General features: G+C 44.1%; 1 protein-coding gene across 3 annotated transcripts in view; it reads right to left on the reverse strand.

Moving 5' to 3' along the window:
• Positions 1 to 5,159: 5,159 nt before the first annotated feature.
• Positions 5,160 to 26,496, reverse strand: part of AP2B1 (adaptor related protein complex 2 subunit beta 1) — a 109,613-nt gene continuing 88,276 nt past the window's right edge. For all 3 annotated transcript variants that reach the window (XM_027519391.1, XM_027519389.1, XM_027519390.1), the window contains 4 exons: positions 19,522 to 19,606; positions 18,511 to 18,597; positions 10,425 to 10,579; positions 5,160 to 5,624 (listed from right to left, as the gene is read on the reverse strand). In XM_027519391.1, the coding sequence (XP_027375192.1) occupies positions 5,550 to 5,624; positions 10,425 to 10,579; positions 18,511 to 18,597; positions 19,522 to 19,606 (402 nt within the window). In that variant the 3' untranslated portion in view covers positions 5,160 to 5,549. The remainder of the gene's footprint in view (positions 5,625 to 10,424; positions 10,580 to 18,510; positions 18,598 to 19,521; positions 19,607 to 26,496) is intronic.

Genomic DNA, 26,496 nt, shown 5'->3' on the forward strand with positions numbered 1-26,496 from the left:
AATGCCGAAGAATTGATGCTTTTGAACTGTGGTGTTGGAGAAGACTCTTGAGAGTCCCTTGGACTGCAAGAAGATCCAACTAGTCCATCCTAAAGGAAATCAGTCCTGAATATTCATGGGAAGGACTGATGCTGAAGCTGAAGCTCCAGCACTTTGGCCACCTGATGCGAAGAACTGACTCACTGGAAAAGACCCTGATGCTGGGAAAGACTGAGGGCAGGAGGAGAAGGGGACGACAGAGGACGAGATGGTTGGATGGCATCACCGACTCAATGGACATGAGTTTGAGCAAGCTCGGGGAGTTGGTGATGGACAGGCAAGTCTGGTGTGCTACAGTCCTTGGGGTCTCAAAGAGTCAGACATGATTGAGTGACTAAACAACATATATACATATATATATATATATATATAGAGAGAGAGAGAGACAGAGAGACAGAGAGAGTTTTTTTTTACCACGCAGGATGCAAGATCTTAGTTCCCTGTCTAGGAATTGAACCCATGCCCCATGCAGTGGGAGCATGGAGTCTTAATCGCTGGATGGCCAGAGAAGTCCCTAAAGCATTATATCTTAAATCCCAACCCATTCAATTAATATAAAATGCAAAATTTGCCTGAATTTAAGATTTGGTTGGTTAAGTCATTTTGGTTCACTGAGTCACTTTGGGCTAAGGATTGTATGCTCCTTGGAGCCTGTTCACTTTTCTATGGTTAGGATTACCTTGGTGAAAAAAACCCGAGAGGCTCTGTCCATAGTCTGTGGCTCCGGTTCAGCTGAAGACGCCTGAGGTACAAACCTAAGACTCCAAGGGATAGGATGCGTGAACCCACCTACAGCATCTCAAGCCCAGAGGACAAAGACCTGAACCTGGGACTCCGCCCTTGCTCCCTCAGAGCCGAGGATCCCACTGGCTTTCAGAGGCTGTCTGGCCAGATCCTGGGGCCTTTAACAGTTAAGTGGAGAGTGAATGAATCAAGAGAGGGGAACCCACAGGCTAGACTTGCACATTCTCCTCTAACACCTACCCAGTGGGAGAAGGTGGGGAGTGGAGTTCTCTCAGTCCCAGAGTGTTGGGGCAGTCCTGTCTCAAAAGGATACTTCTGGAAATTAAGTCCATCTGGGTCTAAACAATCCCTGAATTAGCCTTCCCCTTGTTGGCAGCATCAAGAACGGCAGGGCAAAAGCTAAATGAGAAACTGAGATAGCAAGTTTGGAGCCAACTCGGAAACTTTTCAAGAAACATCCTTGTTGCTAATAACATGTCTGGGGGCTGGTGGGGATTCTAGGATTAGTGTTCAGGAGATAGAAATGGGTAACAACGGGGGAGGTGTGATCTTTCCCAAGTGCCACACCAGGTATTAAAATAAACAGGCTCTCTTGCCTCCTGGAGCTGGGGGTGGCAGGGAAAAGAAATCTGGGTCCAAGCAAAACCAGAAAAAGCATCAATGCCTGGGGTGGGAGTAGGAAGGCTCCAACCCGGAGTCCTCAGCTCTTCTGTGGCCTCAGAAGCGATGCACCTGAGAGCTCCGGGTTTCCTAACTTGGCGATTGGTAGGGGGAGGAGGATCTCAGGCGCCCTCAGGTGGAGGTCTCTCGCCAGTGTGCCCTGCTTCTGGAGACTGAACCGCACTGGGATGCAGGGGCTTAGCAAGGCTGGCCCTTGGCCTGGTGGCTCAGAGGAGTGGGATGAAGGGAAGCTGCAGTGAAGCAATAAAGACAGAGGGAGTCAAAAGATGTGGCTTCACCTCCTCTCACCTGAAAAATGGGGATAACACTCCCAACTCACGGGACAGGCAGGCATCTTGTGCATCAGAGTGCTTTGCTATTTTTCAGCTGCCACAAGAATCCCGTTACTCTAGACGAGGCAGTAGGCAAACAGGTGTCTTTCTCTGGCAGGGAGTCTCAACTCTGCACTTTTAGAAACACTTGGGGAATGTTTTGAAATGCAGGTTGTCCCAGGCCCTACCCAACTGGTAAGAATTGTCAGCCTTTCATGAAAGCTCTGGGGTGTAATCAGTGTGCACCCAAGAGTTAAGAGCTTCTGCCCTAAGGATTTTCTTGGCCAAAACTGACATTCTTAGCTGGTGAATCCAATCAGATCTCAGTAAGGCCTATCCCTCATCTCTGACTCCGAACCTCCACAAAGACCATCCTGACCCCACTTCCCTGCCAGAGTTATTCCAGTGAGAACTCAGGCCAACTAGCCAGCACGTGGTGACAGCCCGAGTTCCTAGCTGCCAAAAGATAGTTTTCATGGTGTCTGAACATCCACGTAGTAGAAGCAGTTTCTGTGCGCAGCCCTGTGCACCTTCCCTACACTGACTGAGGCTCAGGGCATCTGGGCATGGGACCCCTCAGCCTCGCTCCCCCACGCCAGGCTGTGGGGGACTTCAGAGGCTGTCCACTCATCAGAACCAGGGCCAGGGCCTCCGGCCTGGCCACACCTGGCACGCGTGTCCCCAGCCACACAAATGCAGGTGATTCGATCTGAACTCCTTGGGAAGCTTGATTGAAAGCAGCATTAATTCTATCCACTTGCGAACATGCAGGACTCCAGTGCAGATCCGAGACGCTTTTTTATAAACGGATCAGTGAAACGTCCTGGGGAAGAGGACACCGACGAGAAGCTCTGCTGAGCTCCTTCTGCCCCTGTGCCTGGGTGGCTGGCTGCCCCTGGCCCATCCGCTCGGGTCCTGGAGGGGACCTGCCAGGGAAGATGAACTGGCTCCTCTGAGCACTGCCTGCAGCGAATGCCTGAGTGGTGATGGTGGTGGGGACAGCAGCGGGCGCGGGGAGACAGGAGCCTCTGAGGCGTGTGATGCTTCCTCAGGCCCATCTCCACATTTCATCTGGCTAAATCCCCGGGAGGGCCGGGCAGCCAAAAGCCAAGTTCTAATAGCGTGGTTATTAATACCCCATCCTTCCCCTGGCCCGCTGTGTTCTGTCCTCGAGTGTCAGTTCTGGGAACAAAGTACACAGCACAAACTTCATTTTGTGTAAATGAGAGTTTATTGATGAAGACAAAGTCAAGCTTCCCCCGCCCCCCACCCTCCCCCAGAACAGATCCCAACAACAAAAGAATGATAAGTTTTCTTAGGGCAACACTTACCCCCCTCCCCCTTCTCTCCAGTCCCAAGGTTTGCAATGCAGACACAGGAAACAGGCTCGGGCGAGGGCAGACACTCAGGGAATCTCTGACCAGCAAGAGTCCTGGGTGTGTGTGCGCTTGCCGTGCCCTTTGTGAGAGGCTGGGACGTTACAGAGACAGGCTGCAGCGGCGGAGAGGGGACTGCAGGGCAACCTCCTAGTCCCCCGTTCGGCCAAGCTCGAAATGGGCCCCGAGGGATACTGCGGTGGAGGTGACAGGCTCTGCCTCTTCAGGAGGGGGGTCCTTGTCATGAAGCAGAATCCCTCCCCAGCTGCTCAGGGGCAAACCGGGAGGGAGCCTCTCCAAGGAGCAGAGGGCTGGCAGACCGGCCGGATCAGCTGTGAAGTCCAGCTGTTGCCCATGACTGCCGGGGAGGCTGAGGAGCTGGGTTTCAGGGGCGGAGGGGCACGTCTCGGTACCACCCCATCTCGTCTGCTTACCCTGCCACAAGCCCTGCCGCCTGGACCTGCAGTCTGCTTTGAGGCGAGAACACTGCGCTTGGAGCGGGGCCCTTCTTCACTGCTTGCGTTGCACTGACTCCACGAGCAATCTCCCAGCCACAGAGCTTCACCCACCTGCTTTTCTACCCAACCTGGCACCCACCCCCACCCACCATCCTGTGCCACTTCCTGTTCTTCACGTGCCTGAGGGGTTCCTGTCCCTCACCCCAGGAATTCTTCTCGTGGAGAGAGTCAAGGCTTAAGAAACTGCTTTGGGGGACCTGCTCCCCGTAGCTTTCCAAGTGGTATGAGTCAAGGTCATTTCACTTGCAACATGGTTGCAGGGTAGTTTCTGCTGTTTTCTAGGGTTCCTCCTCCTGGATTCACTTTCAGGTCCAAGTCCCATGTGAGGTCTTGGACCCAGGCGCTTCTGATGAGAGCGGGGGCATCTGAGAAGCAGTCTCAGTCATGGACCCGGAATCCCCAGTGCTGGGCAGCAGCAGTGCCCACAGGTGAAACAGACAACCCTGCTGGACAGACTGGTGTTCCAGGCACAGAGCACTCTTTGACAGCCACACCCAATGTGTCCAGGGGGGCAGGGGTTCTCACGTTTCCTGATCTTTTGAGAGAAGAAAAGGACGACTTGGCCCTCTGAGGTGATCTCAACCGCCTGGGAGCCTAAGCAACACAAGTGCCGAGCGGGTGAGAGAGCCGAGGGATGACTGTGTGGCACCAGAAGCTCACTTTCTCCCCACACCCACCCTGCTGGCCTCCAGCACTGAGGGGCCTCCATTCTGGCATCAGGGTTTACCTTCAAGTCCCTGGACAGAGACTCTGCTGCCACCGGATGCCAATGAATGGAGCGCCAGAATCTGCGTGGAGTGTGAGGAGAGCCATAAGGAAGCAGGCACCGGAAAGGTAAGAGAAAGGCATCGAGGAAAGAAAAGTCGACGAGAGGGTCCCGCAGTGAGAACTCTGATGGGGATTCGGAGACACAGCCCCCCACCTCTGCTACCGAACAGTCAACAGTCCTCAGGCGGTAACGTCCTGTTTGTCTTTTATCTTTTTCCTTTTTAGAAAAACAAGGTTGGATGAGTTGTTATTTCAAGTAAGTCTGTTTCAACTCTAAAACCAAGATTTTAGATGTCAACTGGACCTGAGATTAAATTAAATCCAGAGCAGGAGATGGGGGTGGGGGTGGGGGGCGCATTTTGATTCCTGAAATTCTTTCGTCAGTGTCATTCTCGGATTTGACCTCGGGAAAGGACTGTGTAAATTCTTCTTCTCAGCCTGGGTGCCTCAAGGCCCCATTTCCTACACCCTCTAGCACCATTCAAGGAAGACCACCATTCCTAGCTGCAGCGCATCAAAGGAGATGAAAATACAGGGCAGGAGGAATCACAGGAAAAGGAGTTTGGAGAGAAAAGAAAGTGATCAGGAACAAGGCTGCCACGAGGTGGCAAGAAACTGTGTCTCTTCCCTCCAGGACTGTGCGGTTGTCTTAACACTTCTCTCAGTTACACACTATCCCTCAATTTCTCGTATGTGCAAAAATATAAAACAATAAAGTGCAGTTTACGTTTCAGTGACACTTTCCTTGCTTTAATATTTTTTGTTGTCTTTTTCTGCTTTTGAAACGAGGTCTCGATTACAAAATATCAAACTACACTCAAAACTGCAGCCACTCTAAGGACAGCATGGAGAAGCCCACAAGTGAGGACAGAGAGCAGCGGGTGGCACGAGGTGGGAAGTGACTGAAGCAGTGGTTACAGACGGTCACAGGAAGCTAAACTATCCAACAGGCGGTGCCCTAACATTAGCACAGGTTAGACTAGTCACTACCTTGGCGGGTAGCCTCGGTGTGTTCAGGTTCAGATTCTACATGGCGATAACAATTTCTTCCAGTTAAAGAGTTCTTGGCCTGCACCGATCACAGGGTGGCTGGAGGGCACCGGACCAGTCTATTAGTTTTTCAAAATGCTGTCGTAGACCTGATAGATGTACTGGGAGACCTCGGGAGCTCTACACTTCAGTGACAGCTGTGCGGAGGAAAAGGAGAAGGAAGATTATTAGCACGGAGGCTGGCATTCGCTCAAAAGGTATCCACGTACTCAGTTCAAGGAAAGCTCTTTCTTATACAAGGGGAGAAGGGCTTCTATCGTTGAGCAGCCAAACAAAGAGACCCTGCTGATAGGAGGTTCTGTGGGTTTTAGAATTTCAATTTAATCAACGTCAAGCTGTGCTGTGTTTCCACCCACATTCTACGTGGGTCTGCAAAGTTGGGAAATAATTCCCAGGAAACACTGTAGGGGACAGATGCTTTCCTGCTTTGCCAGGAGTCACAGGGACCATAAGCAAGTGAAAAGCGAAGGGCTAAAACCCTTAACGTGCCGGTCATTTCATCTCTCTGTTCCAGTTTCTGTCTTCACAAGGATGGTTATCTCAGTCCCAATTCAGGAGGACGGATAACTAAGTAAAATAAAAGCAGGAGCTAGACAGCTCCAAGGAACTAGTCTTCCCTGTATTATAGAAGAGAACATACACTGCTAGCGAATGAAGGTAAGAACCAACACAGGTTTCCCTTGTAGCTCAGATGGTAAAGAATCTGCCTGCAGTGTAGGAGACCTGGGTTCAATCCCTGGGTCGGGAAGCTCCCCTGGAGAAGGAAATGGACAACCCACTCCAGTATCCTTTGCCTGGAAAATGCCATGGACAGAGGAGTCTGGTGGGCTGCAGTCCATGGGGTCGCAAAGAGTCGGACACGACTGAGCGATTAACACTAACACTAAAGAGACATTTACCGAGTGTAACTGTACCATTTATGTCAACAGTGTTATCTTTCAGCTTCTGCCTCTTATTCAGGCTGGTCAGATACTTCTCTTATCACTCTACTTGTCTATTACCACCTCTTTGTCTAGTCTAACAATTACCAAATTAAAATAGTAAAAAGATTTCAATGCTGAACACTGAGATTTTCACTTTGTGGGTCAACAAGCGCAAAATTTAAACCTAGGTTCGGACTCCTGAATTGTACCAGATTAGGCAAATTCACCAGATTCACAGTAACGTTAACAAAAGAAGCATATAAATTGCATTAAGAACCAGAACACTTAATCTCTGTTTTTTGTATTACTGACATCATCGCTTGTTTATTAAAGTAGATGAACAAAAGTTGTCTTTAACGATATACCATAAGATTTTACATTATCTTACCTCTTTATTGTCTTATTAGAGACTAAACAATTTAACCAAGTTCAAAGAGGTGAGAATATTTTTGGTAAAAATGTCAGGAAGATGATTGGTCAACCCTAAACTTCTTGAGAAAACTCACATCCTCAGAACTGAGTGAGATTTTAAAAATGCAAAACCAAGCCAAACAAAAAGAACATCACAAGAGGCTCTATTTAAAATTTACAGCTTTAATATACATTCTCTAAGGCATTTCCAGAACTGCTGCTCGACATCCATTAGGAAGACAGTGCTGATACACGTAAAACAAAGTGTATAACTAATTTTAGAATACAAATATAAATAGAAAACGCCCCCCACTTTGGTCCCAGCTGCCGCTCTAGGCCCTCCCTGCCTTTCTGCCCCTCCTCCAGCCTCTCCACTGTCAGTGTTGTAGACAGCTCTCATGGGAAAGTATGCGGGTTCAGAAGAGGAGGAGGAGAGGAAGCTAAAACCAGTAAGAACAGCTAAGGGAGTTAACTCCCAGACTAAAGAGGGGAGTAGTTCCTCCTCCCCCAAATACAGTTCTGTATTTTGTCACATCTTTGTAGCAGCACTGGAACTTCCAACCAGTTGGAGATCCACTTTTGGTTCACTAGTGATAAGAGAATGTTGTCTTCCTCAATAAAAGCCCAAGGTGGGCACTGGCAGGAGTCTAGACGCAGACAATGTGAGCTGCTCTTTGGAGGGGGGAAGAGAGGGAGGGGAGGGGAGGGAGGGTAGGAAGAGAAGGAAGAATCTCTTTCTCTGGACTGTTCTATTACCTCCCTCTTCCAGACACCCCAGCCTTTAACAACAGGTTAAGTTTAGGGTTAAATCCATTCCTTGCTTTCCAACAAGTACAGTTAAGACAAGCTGGAACACATTAAAAAAATTTTTTTGGGCTAATTCCTAAAGAAAGCAAGAAGGAAATGTACATAAAAAAAGAAGCTAAAAAATCTGATTTAGGACTGTGGTCTCATTTTATATGGGAAAAGAGGTCTTTCCAGGATTTTAACTTTTCGAAGCACTAACCTACTTATGTGTCACATCTTTTAACACCAACCACCGAGGAATGCCACCTACCTAGACTCGCCTCCCTTGCCTAGGTAATAAGCCAAGGACTTAAACATCTACTTCAGGTTTATGGCCTGGAACACATACTTCTTCACCTGGGACAAGTTATCTTTCTAGGTGAGAAAGAGCTACTTAGAGATTATGAGGGCTCTTCCCCCGGGGATAAACAAACCTTCTTAATGACATATAGTAAGGGGACAAAGGAAGTGATTTATCATGTAGTGTACTATTACTCTGGAGAAGGCAGTGGCACCCCACTCCAGTATTCTTGCGTGAAAAATCCCATGGATGGAGGAGCCTGGTAGGCTGCAGTCCATGGGGTCGCTGAGGGTCGGACACGACTGAGCGACTTCACTTTCACTTTTCACTTTCATGCATTGGAGAAGGAAATGGCAACCCACTTCAGTGTTCTTGCCTGGGGAATCCCAGGGACGGGGGAGCCTGGTGGGCTGCCGTCTCTGGGGTCGCACAGAGTCGGACATGACTGAAGCGACTTAGCAGCAGCAGCAGTACTACTACTTGGTCATCAAAAAAAAAAAAACCCAACAAACACCAAATGATTAATATATGCAATGACTTAAGACAGATGTCAAGGATATTACGCTAAGTGGGGAAAAAAAGTCTGAAAAGGATAGGACCTGACTTTATAGAACCCTCTCAAAATGACAGAATTATAGTAATGGCAAACAAACCTATCAGTGATCCCCACGGGTTAGGCATGGGGTGAGTCTGTAACTATAAAGAGATAGCAAGGAGGAGTTTTTTCATGGCGACAGAACAGTTCTGTTCCTGATCGTGGTGGTGATTATCACAAATGTGATAAGATTTCATAGTACTGTACACTCCTTAACCAAATAAACTAAAAATAATGATGTAAAAACTGGTGAATTGTATTATGGGTGTAAGATGTTCTCAATGAGGAAAATTCAGTGGAAGATATATGGGAACTCTATGTACCATTTTTAAAACTTTATGTGAGTCTTAAATTAGTTCCAAATAAAAAGGTTTTAAACATTTTAAATCAACTATGCAACTACTAAGAGGTCTTTGTCAAAATTCCCACTATCCTTAATGAACACAAAGAAGACAGGAAGTGTTCAGATATCTGAATTCTTAGCACAACTTACCTACCAACAACTTCTGTGATCCTGAATAAGATATTAATCATTCTGGACCTTGGTTTCCTTATCTGCAATCTAGGGGTAATCATGCTACTCTAATCTAGCTGAGATGGAATACTGCAGACAATTACATAATGAATGATAAAAAACACACACACACAAATACACATACTTTGAGAAAAGTTCTAGGGAAGTAAATGGAATTATTTTACAAGACCTGATTTTACAGTAGAAACCTGTCCCTCCAGAAGAGCAGACAAGGCTTTCCCTTTCTTGGGGAACTCAAGGAAAATGACAGGATAGTTTCTTACAAAAAAAGACAAACGACTGGCGGCGGCGGAGGTGGGTGGGAGGAGTGTACCGTTTATGGGAGAAGCCTCAAGTTTCTCAGCTCACAAATGCTTGGGCAAAAAAATCTAGTTAGATGGGACGTAGTATCACTCACACACACACACACTTGTCCAGCTTACTTCAAGGGGAAACTAAGAATTTTCAGTTCAGGGTGGTACTACTTCCTTGATGTATGCTAATGAACACACATTTGCCTTAAAACTAAGGAATGGAGTCACAGACTTTTCTCGGCTAAATGGCCAAAAAGTTCACTTAATCTACTGATTATAAAGCTTTATCAGTTATTCAATTATTGAACCTTATTTTTCTTATCACTTTCCTTTCCCCTCATTCAAAACAGTGTACAAAAGCCTTGAACATAATAGAAGAATATGGTATTTCCCCTATCCCAAGGGTTTTCTTATACTTTACAAAATGCAGATGACAAGCAGCATCTTACTGGGAGACGGTATTTTACAACAGTAAACAAATGGCCAGTGCCTAGGGTATTACGGCTATGCTGATTAACAAAGCAACTGGCTCCTCCCCTAAAAATAAGGCCAGGATTTCAATTTTAGTCCAGCGTGGCACTGAAGAAGTTTTCTAAAGTTCCCTTTCAGGCTATAAAAGGTGTGTCCCATTTTGCCTTAGTTTTTCAACAAGCATTTAGGACATACAATATCACTAAAGAGGATCATATGTACAGGCATTTTGACATCCTTACATCCAAAAGCAGGAATGAGCTTGAAATGAGCTACGAAAACAATCCTCTTAGCGGCCTGTTACAGTATCACATGCACAGATACGCTAGATGAGCATTAACCGACACTGATGGAGCTGCAGGTTCTGTGAGCAGCTCTGTATATACCTGGAGGAGTCTGAGGCACTCCAGCAGCCAGAGGCCCCTTCCTGGTGAATGGAGGCAGAACAAGGTCTTCTACGAATGCAACTGGGGACTTTTTTGACTGCTTGTTTTAGATATCTGGGGAGTGCAGCAACTCCACCAGGTCTTTCCTGGCAAATTAAAAAATGCTAAGAAAAAAAACGAAAGGGCTCTTACCTCCCTCCGTGAACCCATCTCACCCATTCTGAAAAAGGCCTTACCGTGTAATTGGGGTTTCCTGGTTGGATACGTAGCTCGGCCAAAATCCAAATGCCGTTAGTGAGCTTCAGGGATTGGTACAGCATGTCCTGCCCTTCTACATTCCTCTTGGCAATAGTATAAACATTGTTGTTTTGCAACTTGCTGGAAACAGTGTCTAGAAACACAGATTCAAAACGCAACACCTTCAGTTACAAAACCCAACAAGGACGCCATGAGCCATGTGTGCTCAATTAGCCCTGATAAGCACCGTCACATGCATGTGAGCACATTTCAGAGAGCCCTTCTCCCACAAGAGCAAACTGTGAGGAAGCTCTCCAAGTGCCTATGCACCACATTCCAGGCCAGAAAACGGAAGAAGGTGCGACTAAGCAGCAGTGTTTGAGAACTACCTGTGGAGATTATGGTGGGTCTAAGCCATTGGTACCCTTAAACTATTACTAGGAGCTAGACAGGTAAAAATGCACTGAAGTGGACAGAGACAGAAATGGGTGAATGTCTGACTGCCATGTTGGGATTCACTTCTGGAACGTTGGTCCCAGATCCATAGGGATACAAAGACTGACGACTGAATCTACAATACTTCCCAAGTCACTACTACTCCACCACGAGCCACTCTGGCCTCCCGTGCCAGGATCAGAAAAGTGCCAGTTGCAGAAATCCTGCAAATCAAATTTGTTAACCTTGACGTTTAGGTGTTTGTTTGTTTGTTTTAAAGCACGAAAATGATTTCTTAAGCCTCTGGGGACTATACCCCAAATTAATAACGAAACAAAGTGCCTTAACAAAAGTTTTTGAGAAAGACTGAAGTTGTGCAAAGATGATTATTCCAAGGCCTGTAACCTCGACTGCCACTGAGGCCTTTGTAGCCATCAACACAGGAGAAGAACAGGTTGATGTTTGGGGTCTTCCTTGTGCCTACGTACAGCACAGAGACATGACATTCTACAATTAAAGGTCATTTCTCTCTCCTTGTTCTCTGACTGCTAACATGAGATGCTGCAGCACCAGAGAAAGAGAAACTTTAAGAACAGAGATGATAAACATCATTTCTTTGTTGATAGTTTATTACATTTGTTTCTAATAAGAATTAAATTACTCAGGAACTAAATTCTCCCCATATAAAAACCAGTCATACTCTATGGGAGAAGGCTGCTGTGATGGATGGTCTTTCTATTCTCCTAGACGGTAAACCCTCTGAGCACAGGGATCCTAGAGTTTTTCATCACTGTGCTTCTCACAGTATCTGGGACACAATGAGTACCTGCCATCAATATCTGTGAATAAGCCTCTGACTCAGGTGTTGGAGATGCCAATATGTGCCTAATGCCATAGGCGTTAAAAAACATTATTTAAGACATTTCCCCAAAGAAATACAAATGGCCAACAGACACATGAAAAGATGCTCAACATCACGAACAGATAGTGATAATAGATAAATGCAAATTAAAACTAGAATGAGGCACCACCTCACACTAGTCAGAATGGCCATTATTTAAAAGTCTACAAATAACAAATGCTGGAGAAGATGTAGAGAAAAGAAAACTCTCCTATGCTGTTGGTGGGAATGTAAATTGGTGTAGCCACTATGGAAAACAATATGGAGGTTCTTCAAAAAACTAAAAATAGAATTACCATATGATCTAGCAATCCCACTTCTGGACAAATATCCAAACAAAATTATAATTAAAAAAGATACATGTATTCCTATGTCCACAGCAGCACTATCCACAATAGCCAAGATCGGCAAACAACCTAAATGTCCATCTATAGATGAATGGACAAAGAAGATGTGGTACATATATACAATGGAATGACTGCTCAGCCATAAAAGAGAACAAAACAACGCTATTTGCTACAACACAGATGGAACTAGAGATTATCATACTAAGTGAAGTAAGTCAGAAAAATAAATACCGTATTATATCGTATGTGACGTTATGTGTGGAAGACACAAATGAACGTATCTATGAAACAGAAACAGATTCACAGACACAGAGAACAGACCTGTGGTTGCCACGGGCGAGGTAGGTAGGGGTGGAATGGAAGGGGAGGTTTGGGTTAGCGGATGCAAACTACTGTATACAGAATGGGCAGACAACAAGGACCTGCTGTAGAGTAGAGCGAGCTACACTCAAGATCCTGTGACAAACCATGGCGGAGAAAATGCACAAACATGTATGTGTGTGTGTGTATATACACGCAACTGAAACAAAACGTGTGTGTGTATATACACACACTACTGAATCACTTTGTTGTGCAGCAGAAACTAATACAATATTTAAATCAACTACACTTCAATTAAAACAAACAAAGCCAACTTTCTCTGGGGAGTTCTTTGGTGATCTAGTGGTTAGGATTTGAAGCTTTCACTGCTGTGGCCCAGGTTCAATCCCTGGTCAGGACACTGAAATCCCATAAGCTGTTAGGCTGCCCCCCCAAAAAAATCTGCCAGAAAAACCTCACATCTATTTGTTTAGTTATTTGAAGTACAGTTGATTTACAAAACTGTGTTTCAGGTGTTCAGCAAAATGATTCAGATACTTATATATATGTGTGTGTGTGTATATATATACTTTTTTATATTCTTTTCCATTATAGTTTATTATAAGATATTGAATATAGTTCCCTGTGCTATACATTAAATCCTTTTTATCTGTTTTATATATAGTAGTATATATCACATGTATGGATGTGAGAGTTGGACTATAAAGAAAGCTGAGCGCCAAAGAATTGATGCTTTTGAACTGTGGTGTTGAAGAAGACTCTTTTGAGAGTCTCTTGGACTGCAAGGAGATCCTACCAGTCCATCCTAAAGGAGATCAGTCCTGAATATTCACTGGAAGAGCTGAAGCTGAAACTCCAATACTGTGGCCACCTGATTCGAAGAGTTGACTCATTTGTAAAGACTCTGATGCTGGGAAAGATTGAAGGCGGGAGGAAAAGGGGACGACAGAGGATGAGACAGTTGGATGGCATCACTGACTCGATGGACATGAGTATGAGCAAGCTCTGGGAGTTGGTGATGGACAGGGAAGCCTGGAGTGCTGCAGTTCATGGGGTCACAAAGAGTCGGACACGACTTAGTGACTGAACTGAACTGATGTATCTGTTAATCCCATATTCCTAATTTATCTCTCCTCCTTCCCTTTTTCCCGTTTGGTAACCATAATTTTGCTTTCTATGTTTGTGAGTGTAATAAACATCTATTTAGATGTGGTCTAATTTTGGAGCTAATTCTTGCCCTGATGTCTTTCTTCCACATTCAACCCAACAAGCGCTCAGGGCAGGAGGTACTAAAGCCCATTCATTAAACAACTGCATCACTCTTAGTTATGGCTTAATTTCCCTCCTTTTATTTCCAGTTTCCACTAACACCAAGCAGAGTAGTTGTAACTCAAGAATGGGTTCTCTTTGAGAAGCCAAAATGTTTATCTCAAGGTCGTTACGCACAAGACAGAGAGGAGGGAGCCTCAATATACTTTCTCATCACCTTCTGGGGGGTCAGGCAGTTCTGGCTGTCACCTTGGTTCCCACAATGAAGGGCTCTTGCAGCTCAGACTGAGTTGCTAGGCAACATCACCAGCTGGAGTTTGGCTTACATCTTTTGACAGGACCGTCTTTAACACGAGGAGGATTGCTTTAAGTTGTAAAAGCCATTTCCAAGTTTCAAGGCTCTTGCCCATTTCCAAGGAAACAGAAAATACACACGACAGAATCTTTTGTTGAAGTTCTACCGTGCTGCACAGGCACACGTTCTAAACAATATATAGAGCAAGGCCCAGATGCCTACAGATATGTCATGGTTTTAAGTAAGAGGTGACAGGCTAAGTAAGTGGTGATGGGCTAAAAAAGAGATGATAGGCTAAGAAATGGAAGCACCCAAACACACATACACACTCACCCACTCCAGAATTAAAAAACATGGCCAACAGCCAGATGGAATAAGCAAGTTGAATGGATGGAACTTTAATGTGTTTGGAAGCATTCCGGTTAGGCTCTGCTCCTACTGAATGGCTGTTAGCGTGATTTCTATCAGAATACTGCATGGAGGGAAGAGGGTTCTATAACATAACTATGTGTGAGTCAATTTTTCTGGCTGCATCACATAGCCTGTGAGATCTTAATTCCCTGACCAGGGATTGAACCCACACCCCTGCACTGGAAGTGTGGAGACTTAACCACTGGATGGCCAGGGAAGTCTCTGTGAGGCAATTTTTATAAACCTTAGATTGTAGGTTTGAGCTAGAGGGCTTGAAGGTAGTAGGATAACCAGACTCTGCTAAGTGAACTCATTAAGAATGGCAATGGGACTTCCCTGCTGGCAGAGTGGATAAGAATCTGCTTGCCAATGCAGGCAACATGGGTTTGATCCCTGGTCTGGAATGATTCCACATATTGCAAAGTAATTGAGCCTGTGTGCCACGACTACCGAGACCACGCTCTTGAACCTGTGAGCCACAACTAGGGAGCCCATGCACGCCAGAGTCTGTGCTCCACAAGAGAAGCCACCGCAAGGAGCGGCCCATGCAATGCAACGAAGAGTATTTCCTGCTTGCCACAACCAGAGAAAGCCTACACACAGTAATGAAGATGCTGCACAGCCAAATCAGAAAAAAACAAAACAAAACAATGGCAATGGGAGCCAATGTAAAGAAGCTTCCCAGCCAGACTGGGATATACTTCTTGACAAAACGTCACAGTTCTTTGTGTATGTTTGTTTTTTAAACATATCCGAATTCCTGGGGAAATACGATGGAATCTTATAGCTGTGAGACTTGGAGAATGAGAATGTAATGGTAAGACACTGACATCTGCCCTACAGGAGAAGAGTTTTTATTAAAAGACAGTCAAATACAGTTACACATGCATTAAGATGTAATTTCTTTGGGTTCATTTGTCTCCTACCTCAAATCTGGCTTTGGGTCTGAGGCCTAAAATCTTAGAAGATGGGAATGTGGTCTTCCCTCCCTCGTCTTCCTACTTTAGCTAAGGTCGCACCTCTTCCAGCAGCCGTAAGAGTGAGAAGGTACTCGGAGAGCGGGAAGGGACCCAGCTGGGACACAGTCATCAGCAAGTTGCAAACCACTGTGACTGCTAAAAAGAACACCTTTTTAAAAAATCATTTGAACAACCAAATTGTACTTAAGTGCTGACTGGCAATGCACTTGTATTTATGAAATGGGGAGAACCATGACCAAACAAAGAAACAGAACTCACCCTCACCTATTCCCTGTGCCTGAAGAAATATCTGTCCCTTATTAGAGAGCCTAACTAGAAAATACACATGTAACATGTCTCTGAGTTTTTCAAAGAAAAACAAGCACTTAATTTAAAAAATAGGTTTGCAGGACACTTGCCCGAAAGATTCTTTTCTGGATATGGCTGGAGATGCAGCTATTTCTTATGTACTTAAGACAGTGGTCCCAGATATGACTAGTGCCAGGAAGCAAGGAGACCCATACAATTGGGTGCCTTTTCCGAACCAGTATTTTCCAGTATTCACACCACTAGTGACACATCATAAGCACACTATCATACACACTTTTCTATTAAGAATTGATAAATTATTAAGGCTTAGTAAGAGGGTTTCTTTTCTTCTTTCTTCTCTAGAAGAAATGGAAGAGCAGAAGTAAAAGCTCAATGCTAGGCTGGTCAGTACTTTAAGCCTGCGACTTCCTGTAGCCTCAGAGTGTTAGCACCATCTGTCAAATGTCTACTCTGGCACAGAAAAGCTATTTAAAGGGTTGGTGCTATTGTGATTAGGACAGATCAGCTGGAAAGGAGGTATTTTTAGCTCTCAACCCAGGGTGTTGAATCAGAAGGCACTAAACCTGAAAACGTTCCTGTTAATTGAGCCCTCAGACTGGAAGGAAAAGAAAAGCTTGGGGTAGGTACTCCAGACCTCGGGGTGGAGGCAGAGGAAAAGCTAGAAAGGATTAGCTGCAGAAATGGTCTTTAAGAGATCAGCAGTGATTCAGTGGGAAATGATGGATGGCCTCGAGCTCCCGGAGAAGAGGACATGGCTGGGAATTTTCCCTGGGCTCCGTGTGCTGCACTACCACAGGGCAGGGTGCCACTGGAGAACTGATTCGCTGGTATTTGGAGCACCCAAGGCAGGGAGGAAGTGGCATGAGGCCATGGCTGAACTGTTCAAAACTGAATTTGTTCTGGGAAACTGTTTCTGTTTACATCAGAAGACACAGCTCCACTGGGAGAAAGGCCAGATACCTTTTCTTTGGCAAGATCACAAATGTACACCAAGGTTCGGAGCCCCCATCTGGAAGCAGGGGGATTTTCTTTATTAATCTGACAGGCCAGACTAAAACCCCCAATCATCCAAATTTCCATTTTCTTTTTTGAAAAATCATGTCTCCTTCACACCAGACCTCTGAGACCAAATCTGCTTTCCCAGGACTCTGGCCTTTCTCTGCTGTTTCTAGGCCAGAGTTTTCCTGATCATGTGTGTTCAAGGAACACTGGTTCTCCATAAGACGTTAGTAATAAGCATTTTGTGATTTTAAATTCCATAGGGAAACATTCAGTTGATACTGAGTTACAGTGGTTTCCTCAGTGCGGGAGGCTTCAGCTTCTAGTGTGCTTATGTGCAATGGCAACTTCTAAGACAGGCCCATCATACACTGTACTTCCCAATCTTATGACCACAGAACCCTTTTCTGAGGGACAAATGTTCTCAGGAGTGTAATATATGAAATGACTTGGGACTGACCACACAAGGGTGACTATAATCCTAGCTTTTAGCCACTGTGGGTTCTGCAGCGCAAGTTTCCTGAAAAAGAGGTTAAAAAACGTAAGACTGTCCAACCTCCCAACTCATCAAATGAGGCTTGTGGTAACTAACCAGTGAGCCTAGGAGAGACAGCAAACACCATCACCTACCTAGAACATGGCATAAAAAACAGCTCAATTTAAATACGATTTTTTTTTTTTTAAACTCAGCAAAAATCTGGTTTTGTTTAATAGCTACATAACCAGTCAGGCTGAGAAACCTAGAAGGCATGTGGTATTTGTGAAGAGAATCAATAAACTGTCACGGCAGTGGACACTACAGAAGACTGTCTTCCTCAAGTACCTCTCCAAGGGCTAAGAGAAGCCCTGTAAGAAAAAAATCTGCCTGGAACACAGAGGATGGACCTGTAACAGAGCACACCCACTCCCTGCAAAAAAATTTTTTACCAAAAAATTTTTAAAGAACAAGTTGAAATGCGAAGCCAGTGAGTTGTTTTCTTTCTTTCTGTCTGCCTTTCTCCCAGGGCAACACTCTAGCCACAGTGGGAGGGCAGCATGCCGGAAGGAGGAAGTGACAGGGAATGAAGAGAGGCGGCACTGACTAGCATCAGGTCTCACTCTCATTCAAACTCATAAAATCTTATATTAACCTCAAGGAGAGACTGGGACAAAGGCAAGACCCTGAACAGCTTAGGGCTCCCTTCCATGCCTGAGGATGCTTCAGTGAAACAAAGCCTGAGGCACTGCCAGTGGGTACTGTTTCTCCTCTCCGGTTCCCAGGCTCAAGTTCTAGTGTAATAGTAAAACTAACTACTAAGGCAGCTATAACTTTTTAATGGTGATTAAGGCGGTCATATCGTCATATGACAGCTGACTCAAGGAAAGAAAAAGGCCACAAATTAGGCTTTAATCAACTATGACGTAGTCTTATTTAATAATAAACACAGGATTCCAAACAAGGATCTCAGACAGAGTCACTACTGAAGGCTGATGTAAGAGGACAAACAGTCCTTTTAATTCTTGGGACAGCACATATCTTCAAGTGCCAATTACCTGATGCTTAGAATGTTCAAGTAACATGACTGATCCATGTTCAACTACTAGACAACTGGGCATGTGGATCCATTCTAGTTCTTAAATCTGTCAGCTTTGTAGCTAATCTAGTGCCTACCATCAAAACATCCCAAGTGTTTAATGAGAAGTCTGCAAAGTAATATACCCTTTACTCACTAGAAATAGGTAGCTGTGAAAAAAAGAGATAGGTAAAGAGAAGACAGAATTTTCAACTATCTAACTGAATATACTAAGATGAAAATGGAAGTTAGAGTTATCACTCACCAGCATTTAAATGACATTCCTTAATCTGAAACTGAAGCTCATTTTCATTGGGAATATCCTTCCATGTTGCAAGGAAGACCTGGCGCTCTGTGGGGGAAGCAGAGGTAAAGGCTGGGTGTGCACAATCTGGCAACAGTCTGACATCTGAGCCCTCGTACCATTTCCCCTTTGGCGTGCTGGCTCCAGCAGTACAGCCAGTGGCAGTCTGAGACGAGCCAATGCTTAGCTATGCACCAGTGCTGTGCTCCAGGTTAATTAATCCCTCATGAGTCGCACTAATATACACTGGGAAAGACTTTACAACTAGGCTTGTTTTGGCTCCACAGTTTTCCTATTTAGGTGACTCTGGGTAAGTCTTTTGACCTTTCTGATCCTTAATTCCATCATATATTATACCTGCTATACTACCCAAAGAGTTATTGTAAGAATCAAACCAATAAAATGCCAATACAACTTAATATGTATCAATATAAGCTAGTTTTATTAGCTGGTGGTTTCCTAAGTAAGGGAAGAGAGAAATATCAACCACCACATGGGGAGTACTAACAGTTTATTATAAATCACTGAATTCGTATCTTGAGACAGTAAGAACTCAGGACAGGGCTAAGTGCTAAAACCTGCACATATTATCTCAAGTCATTACAAAAAACTATTTTTGCTTTGTAAACGTGGAAACTGAAACTCAAAAAAACTAAGCATCTCGCTATAGTCACAAAGCTAACAAATAGCCAAGCTGAGATTTCAATCCACATCTACTTGTCACCAAGCCATTTACTGTCTGCTGTGGTGACTGGCTTATTCAGACAGTGGGCATTGTGATTTAAAGACCAACAGCACAGCAAGATCAACTGTGACTCAGGCAAATACATAATCAGCAGTTATCAGAGCTTTAGAATAGCCATCCCCCATTTTTTTAAACCTCAAGATAAACTGAACTTCTGGGGATACGCTCCACCTGGTGTTCAGAGGAAGGGCGAAGGTATATTTGGCAGGACAGGAGGACACACTTACCCATTTTGCCATCTTCTACAAAAAGCACGTTGAGTGGGATGAGGCAGCTGAAGTAGAAGACATCAATATTGTTTTTCACAGCCACCTGCCAGGAAAGTAGGAAGGGAAAATTAGGACATCATAAGAAGGCAGGTAGGAGGGAAAGAACAGTTACTGTCTAGAAATATACCATCCAATTTCCTTCCTCTTTAGGCAGTACAGGAAACCCCAAAATTAAGACACACCAGCCCATACACTGGAAAGTATGCCCCTACCTACTCCACTATCAGAGCACCATCGATCGACAACCTGCAACTCTGCCCACTCCATGAGGGATAAATTCAAGGCAAATATTCTATGCCTGTAATAGTCTACTCAGTTATTTTAGTAGTTGCTGTTGCTATCACTAAGTACCTGTATTAACAGGTATTTCTAATCCTCATTATAACTCATGATATCCTCATTATAACTATCCCAAACAAAGTAGTAAATGGTACTCCCCTCTCATTTTCCTGATGAAGAACTGAAAGATTAAGTAACATTCAGGGCCACACTGCAAGCACACAGAAAAACCAGGATTCAAATGCAAATTTGACTCTACAGTGATTTTTCTCTCTCCATAGTAACTGGTGTCATAATGCCCTTACCTTTTTTCTGACATGAGTTTTAAAGTGCTTTCTTACTTCCTAAGTCATATGACTATAAAAGTTTGGGTCAAACACTCGTAAATTTGATGACTCTAAGGCAAAGCCTTTGAGTGAATGAAGAAATGAGTTTTCTTCTCACAACACAAACTTCTGGATGTGCACAGGCTGTGATTCTACCGTGGCCTGCTCAATCCAGCAGAAGCTATTTATATATATATTTTTTAAACTACAATACGTATAATACTTGTGTTTAGGGGCAATACTGTTGGTTGCCCCATTCAGAAACACCATTCAGAAAATCTTCCTAAACTGAGGCAGATTGTAAGAAGCAAATATGTATGAGGGGAGACATAGGAGAAAAACTGCTTGAAACCATGCTTCCCACTGGTTTCTGTCACTGGTGATTTTCCTATCTATGCTCTTAGTGCCACAGAAAAATATTTCTCTGGGTGAGTTTTACAATCAGTAACCATGACTATTTCTCTTTAAAAAAATAAAGTTAAAAAGTGCTTATCTAGCACCACCATTCTCCTCCCACCTTCTTGGGGGCAAGCATGTCTACACTTATCAACTCATCTTCTCCACCTTAAACAGTAACTTTATTTCATCCTCCATAATTTGGTTTGGGTGTATCTACTTGATATCTTTCTACTCCTTCCCAGAAGAATTTATCAAGTTACTTTCCTTGAAACTTGGGCATTGAAACTTTCAGTTACCAACCCCTAGGAGTTTCTAATCTCTATCACATAATCTGATGCCCAAAATGCTGGGACAGCAGGAGTCCCCAAAAGCTTGAGTCTGGTGAATGCAACCAGAGTAACTAACCTCAGGAAAGAGGGACCTTGACACTCTTTAAGATGTACTAGAGCATCACTTCAAAAAGATTATACCAGCTGCAGGTCTCCGGGAAAGATGTATTTTCTAATTCATCTGGTACTCAGCAGTTAAGAGAAGGGGAACTCTTTACTGCAAATAAGGGCACCAAGAACACCTTGAGGGAGTGCCAGGCCCTGAAAAGGGCATTCAGAAGTGCAAACTGGAGGTGGTACAAGTGGGCTCGTGTGGGTTATATGTCCTCCAGGAGATAATATTAATGATTCTTAACCAAAGACTTATATTAGAATCATCTGGAGAGATTTTTCAAAACAGAATCTTCGACTCCATCCTGTATTTAAAAAACAAACAAATAAACCAATTTCTGGGACCTGGCACACCTATTTTTTGAAAAAGTTTCTAAGAAGACTAACCAGACAAGTAATTAATTTAGAACAATGTTACCTAGGAAGTCCTCTTGAGCGTATAAATAGCCTGTGCTTCTTAGGGAATCCTTAAACCAACTGGAGCCCTTTAACCATGGAAAAGATGTGAAAGCTCTTCTAGGTCAGCAGTGCTAAACCATTCTGCCCTGAGAACCCTTTTGACAAACATATAAAACTCATGCAATGTTTCCACCAAAACTTTAGGGGTTTCAGGAGACCCTAAAGCCTATCCCTGGGTTTCTGCTCTAGATAAATTATCTGAGAAGCTGGCACACCCAAATTGGTGGCAGCAGACACAGTGGTTTTGAACATGGACTCAGGGACCAGACCAGACCACTTGACCATGCTGACTGTTCCTTACTAGCTGTGTGACCCGAGGCAGGAGTACTCAGCTCAGTCTCTTGCCTAAAGAACAGAGATAACCACAGCACTGAATGCATGGGGTCGTTATGAGGCAAGTTAATATTTGCAGAGCACTTAGAACGGTGCCTGACTTACAGTTAAGTACTGTGAACAAATGTTTCCTAAAGAAAAGTTCCCTCTTCTTTCACCATTTTCTGCTGTATACTTTACTCAGAATTTTTCATAATTAAGATAACCACATTAGACTTACCTGAATCTTTCACATGCTCAAATGTAGTATTACAACTATGCTAATGAGAGATATCAGGAGAGATTTTTAAAGAAAGGCTTACTGGGAAACTGTTAGTTTAATGATTCCTCTTGCGACTGTGCTCCTGGTCAAACGTCATCTTCTTATAGGATCAACGCACAGTGCATTCCTTGGAAGAAGTGGTTCATCTCTATTACATTAGCTCTTCAAAATCTGCATTTTGCTGCTCTCAAACTTTTCCTCTTTTGTAGAGTAAAACATAGCCTGTAAAATGCAGGCTAGAACTGCATTTATTTCAAACGTATATGGTTCCCCTGGATGTGGCCCCTGCCTATGTCTCTAGTCCATTTCCTTAACGTCAAGCATATCAAAATAACTTCCTGCTCTCCAAACACTAATGTTGTTCTTTCTGCTTAATATGTTCTTTTCCTAAAGCTTTATCTGTCTGGAAAATATCTATTTAATCTGAAGATTTAGTTCAAGCTTGACAAGGATTTCTCAGGAAGGTTCTAACTCCCCTCCATCGCACCCACACCATGAACTTCCACTGTAGCATAAATAAGCATTTATCTATGCCTCACCCACAAAACACGGTCTCTTGCTCATGCAGGGGCTCTCATCTTCACTCACATCCCAGTGACTCAATAAATACTTGTTCCCTTTGATTAAAGGGAAGAAGTTGACCAAATGGAATGAAACACTGGTTTCTCAACCTTTTTTTTTTAAACCTCCCTATCACTCATAGGCAAACATCCTTTCACCACTCACACGGCCCACTGGGCACAGGGACACACGACAGGGCAAGGCTGGGGCAACAGGGCGACACGTGGGCTCACCTGGTTCCAAGTCACTGAACATAGCATCTAAGTGTGGGGCAAGAGTAACACAGGTGGGAGACACAACCCAAAGAATACGAGTCTCTAAGAATATGCCAATAACTCTTCAGGAGTCCAGGCCAAAAAAAGAATCAAGGAAAACACAGTATGAAGCCAGTTCAATTTTAACCCAGATGGCGGCTACTCTGAAATAGAACTGAGTAAACCTTATAGTATGATATTGATTGCTTCAGAGGGAGAAAGGGGAGTTCTTTGTTTTCTTATTTTGAAATTCACTATCCCAACAGGTACAGAGCAGAAAGACTTAATCCAGACAAGCTAAAGAAGTACCTTCTAAGAGCTTTCACAGTGATGTCTAGCCTGCCTATGGCAAATCAATTATCACATACATATCCAACTGCCTACTTAGTATCTTCACCTGGATAACTAACAGATACCTCAAAATGAACATGCCCAAAACCAAATTCTTGATCTCCTCTCCTCATCCCTAAATGGAACCTCCTGCTGACTTTCCAAACCCAGTAAACGAAATACTGCAAGGCTTTCTATGGTGTCTCTGCTTCTGCACTTGTCTTCCCCACCTTCAACACCTAACTTCCCAGCCTCTTCTCAACACAGCATCAGAGTGATCTTAAAATGTAGGTCAGTTCATAGATATCTCCGTGTTTGAGCCTCCAATGATTACCCAAAATTGTAACTGCCTATGGTCAGATGCCTGTTACCTCTCTGCTGTCACATGCTGGGACTCTCGCGTCAGCCATGGGAGCCAGCTGCTGTGCCTTGCACACACCAGGCATGCTCCTATCTCATAACCTTTTGTGTTTCTTCTGTCTGAAATCCTCTCCCACCAGAAATCTGCAATGTTTATTCTGGCCTCCTTTAGGTCTTTGCTTTAATCAAGCATTATCTTCTTATGTAGGTCTTCCATGACCAACGTATTTATGAAATCATACCACCCAATCTCCACCTCCAGGACTCCCTAGCTCAAGCTCTGCTTTTTCTCCCATTGCTCTTATCTGTCACACATTTTTACTGATTTATTGGTGCACTGCCTGTCCCTGTGCCACATAACACACCTCCAGTAAAACGCAAGTTCCACAAGGTAGGGGATTTTTGTCTCTTGTTACTACTCTCTTCTCAGTTTCTGAAACAGTGACTGGCACAGAGTAAAGGCTCAGTAAGAATAATGACTGTAAAATACATGGCTCTAAGTTCCTGACGGCCACTGGGCTTGGACAAGACATGAACCCGGACTAAAGTTTCCAAAAGGACAGTACTTCTTAAGTTTTTCCCAGTGTACCTCCTTTAACAGAGGAAGAAAGAATGGACATATATACTGGGGTGGAGGTAGGGGTAAGGATCAGGATTAGGGGCATAGTATGAAGTAGCCCATAAGAACAAAATTTCTTTGAACTTCCTTGCTATCCCATAATGAATCCAAGCATTTTAATATGAAATGTGCTTCTTACTTATCTGTAAACAAAACTGATGCTCCAGAGAATACACGTGTATTCTTCAGCCTCAAGTACTTCTTAACAAGGTGGTTTTAAACACTGTGGGTCACGACCAATTGGTGATTCTTAAAATTTGTTTAGTGGGACGTAACTGGCATAAAAAAATATAATAGAAGGGACTTCCCTAGAGGGCCAGTGGTTAAGACTCATGCTTCTACTTCAGGGGACGTGAGTTCGATTCCTGGTCGAAGAAATTCTGCACAGTGTGGCCAAATAAGTAATAGAATAGAAAATGTCATAGTGTATCTCACTAAGAGTAAGTAATGGCTCCTGAAACTGTTTTAGTTTTATGTACCGTATGTGTGAATACACTATGCAAAATGTACCTCTTATGTAAGCTGCAGCCAAAATCTATAAAAGCCCTAAATATTCACTCAGCAAATGATAAAGCAAGCAGTGAGGAACTGGGCTCAGTGAGCTTAGGAACAGGGTGCACACCTCAGTTTCTGCTCTGAGGATGCCTAAAGCAGATCCCAGATGGTACCAAGAACCAAATTACTTAAATCCTGTGTTCCTCTGGTCTGCCACGAGCAACATGGGGACACAACAATATTTACTTGCTTCTCAGGGACATCAATAGGAAGAGCAAAAAGAAGTGATTATGAGGCACTTGGAAAACACAAAAGTGGGCTAGAAACGCTTAATAATAATAATGAGTTTTACAAGTTACTTTCAGTGGCTGCTGGGGAAAGAGCAGCCTGACAGCTTCAGCCTGTAACCAGCAATTAGTTTCTCTCCATAGTACAGAAAGCCTGCTGCAGGGGCTGCAGCCCCTTTCTGGCGGCACAGCTGGAGATGAGCAGGCTGAATTAATATTCTAACCTTGTTCCAGTGCGCTCAAAAGTGCTATAAAAAGGTACGAGATGAACTCGGTCTGAACTCTGGCAAATGGGGCCTCTACCTACACCTCTCCCCACAGATCACTACAGGAGGCACTGCCACAAGAAAATTCAAGGCAAGCGGTACACAGCTCACCTTTGAGAGTGTATCATCTACTCTTCTGTGACGTCACTTGTGACCTTTCCCAGTCTCTGAGGAATTTTTTCCCCCTTTTTTCTTCCTCTCTATTTAGCTTTGAGAGAGATTATCTGCAGGCTGGTCGAACCAAGGACCAGGCAGTGACGCCAACCTTCACCAGTTGTCTGAGGAATGATGATTCAGATGTGTTTTAAGCACCACACTATATAGTAACAGAGCCTAGAGGAATGGCTCTGAGTGACAGGTTTTTAATGACACTGCCTCCAACTGTGTGATATGTCATCTGAGACTCAAGCAGAAGAGGCTCTCTGCTAGCTGCTGGAGTTAAATCGACCTGCAGTGCTGCATTCCCAGTCAATGTGAAAAAATACCTATCATTTTTAGTTTAAATATGGTCTTCCACTTCAAATCCTACTGACCAATAAACTACCTGAGACCTTTCAGAGACATCCTGACAAAAGAGGTCTATCTATAATATTTGACAGTGTCTGAATAGAGTTAAAAATATAGCAGGAATAGGCATGCAACTCACCATGCGTGTGTGCTAAGTCACTTCACTTGTGATCAACTCTTTGCGACCCTATGGACTGTGGCCCTCCTGGCTCCTCTGCCCATGGGGACTCTCCAGGCAATAATACTGGAGTACGTTGCCATACCCTTCTCCAGGGGATCTTCCTGACCCAGGGATCGAACCTGCCATCTCCTATGTCTCCTGCATTGCAGGTGGCTTCTTTACCACTAGTGCCACCATCCACCATAGAAAATAGCAATTTACTTTCCTCCAATGCTAATTACATTTTAACCTGAAGAAGCATCTTTAGTTTACTTCCAAGGCTAAGATTCAACCAAGAACCCTCTATTTTTTTTTTCCTAGTGCACCCAATAGATCAGATGGATGGTATGGCAGTTGAACAGCCCTCAAAGAGTGCCTATCTGCTGTTTATGATAGATAAAAGCCATACCTGTTTACTTTCACTGTTAAGAGTATGTGGCCAGTAGAGTCCTTTACAGGGAAAATTTGACAGGTTCCACTCGTCCCAATAAAAGCAGTAGCTTCAAAACCCTAATTTCTTGGGCAACAACTTGCACTTCAGCATTTGATATTTCCAAGGCTAACTAATGTCTATCTGTACCTCCTTACAGAATAGA

The sequence above is a fragment of the Bos indicus x Bos taurus genome, chromosome 19 (genome assembly GCF_003369695.1).
Source record: "Bos indicus x Bos taurus breed Angus x Brahman F1 hybrid chromosome 19, Bos_hybrid_MaternalHap_v2.0, whole genome shotgun sequence".
NCBI classification, from domain to species: domain Eukaryota; kingdom Metazoa; phylum Chordata; class Mammalia; order Artiodactyla; family Bovidae; genus Bos; species Bos indicus x Bos taurus.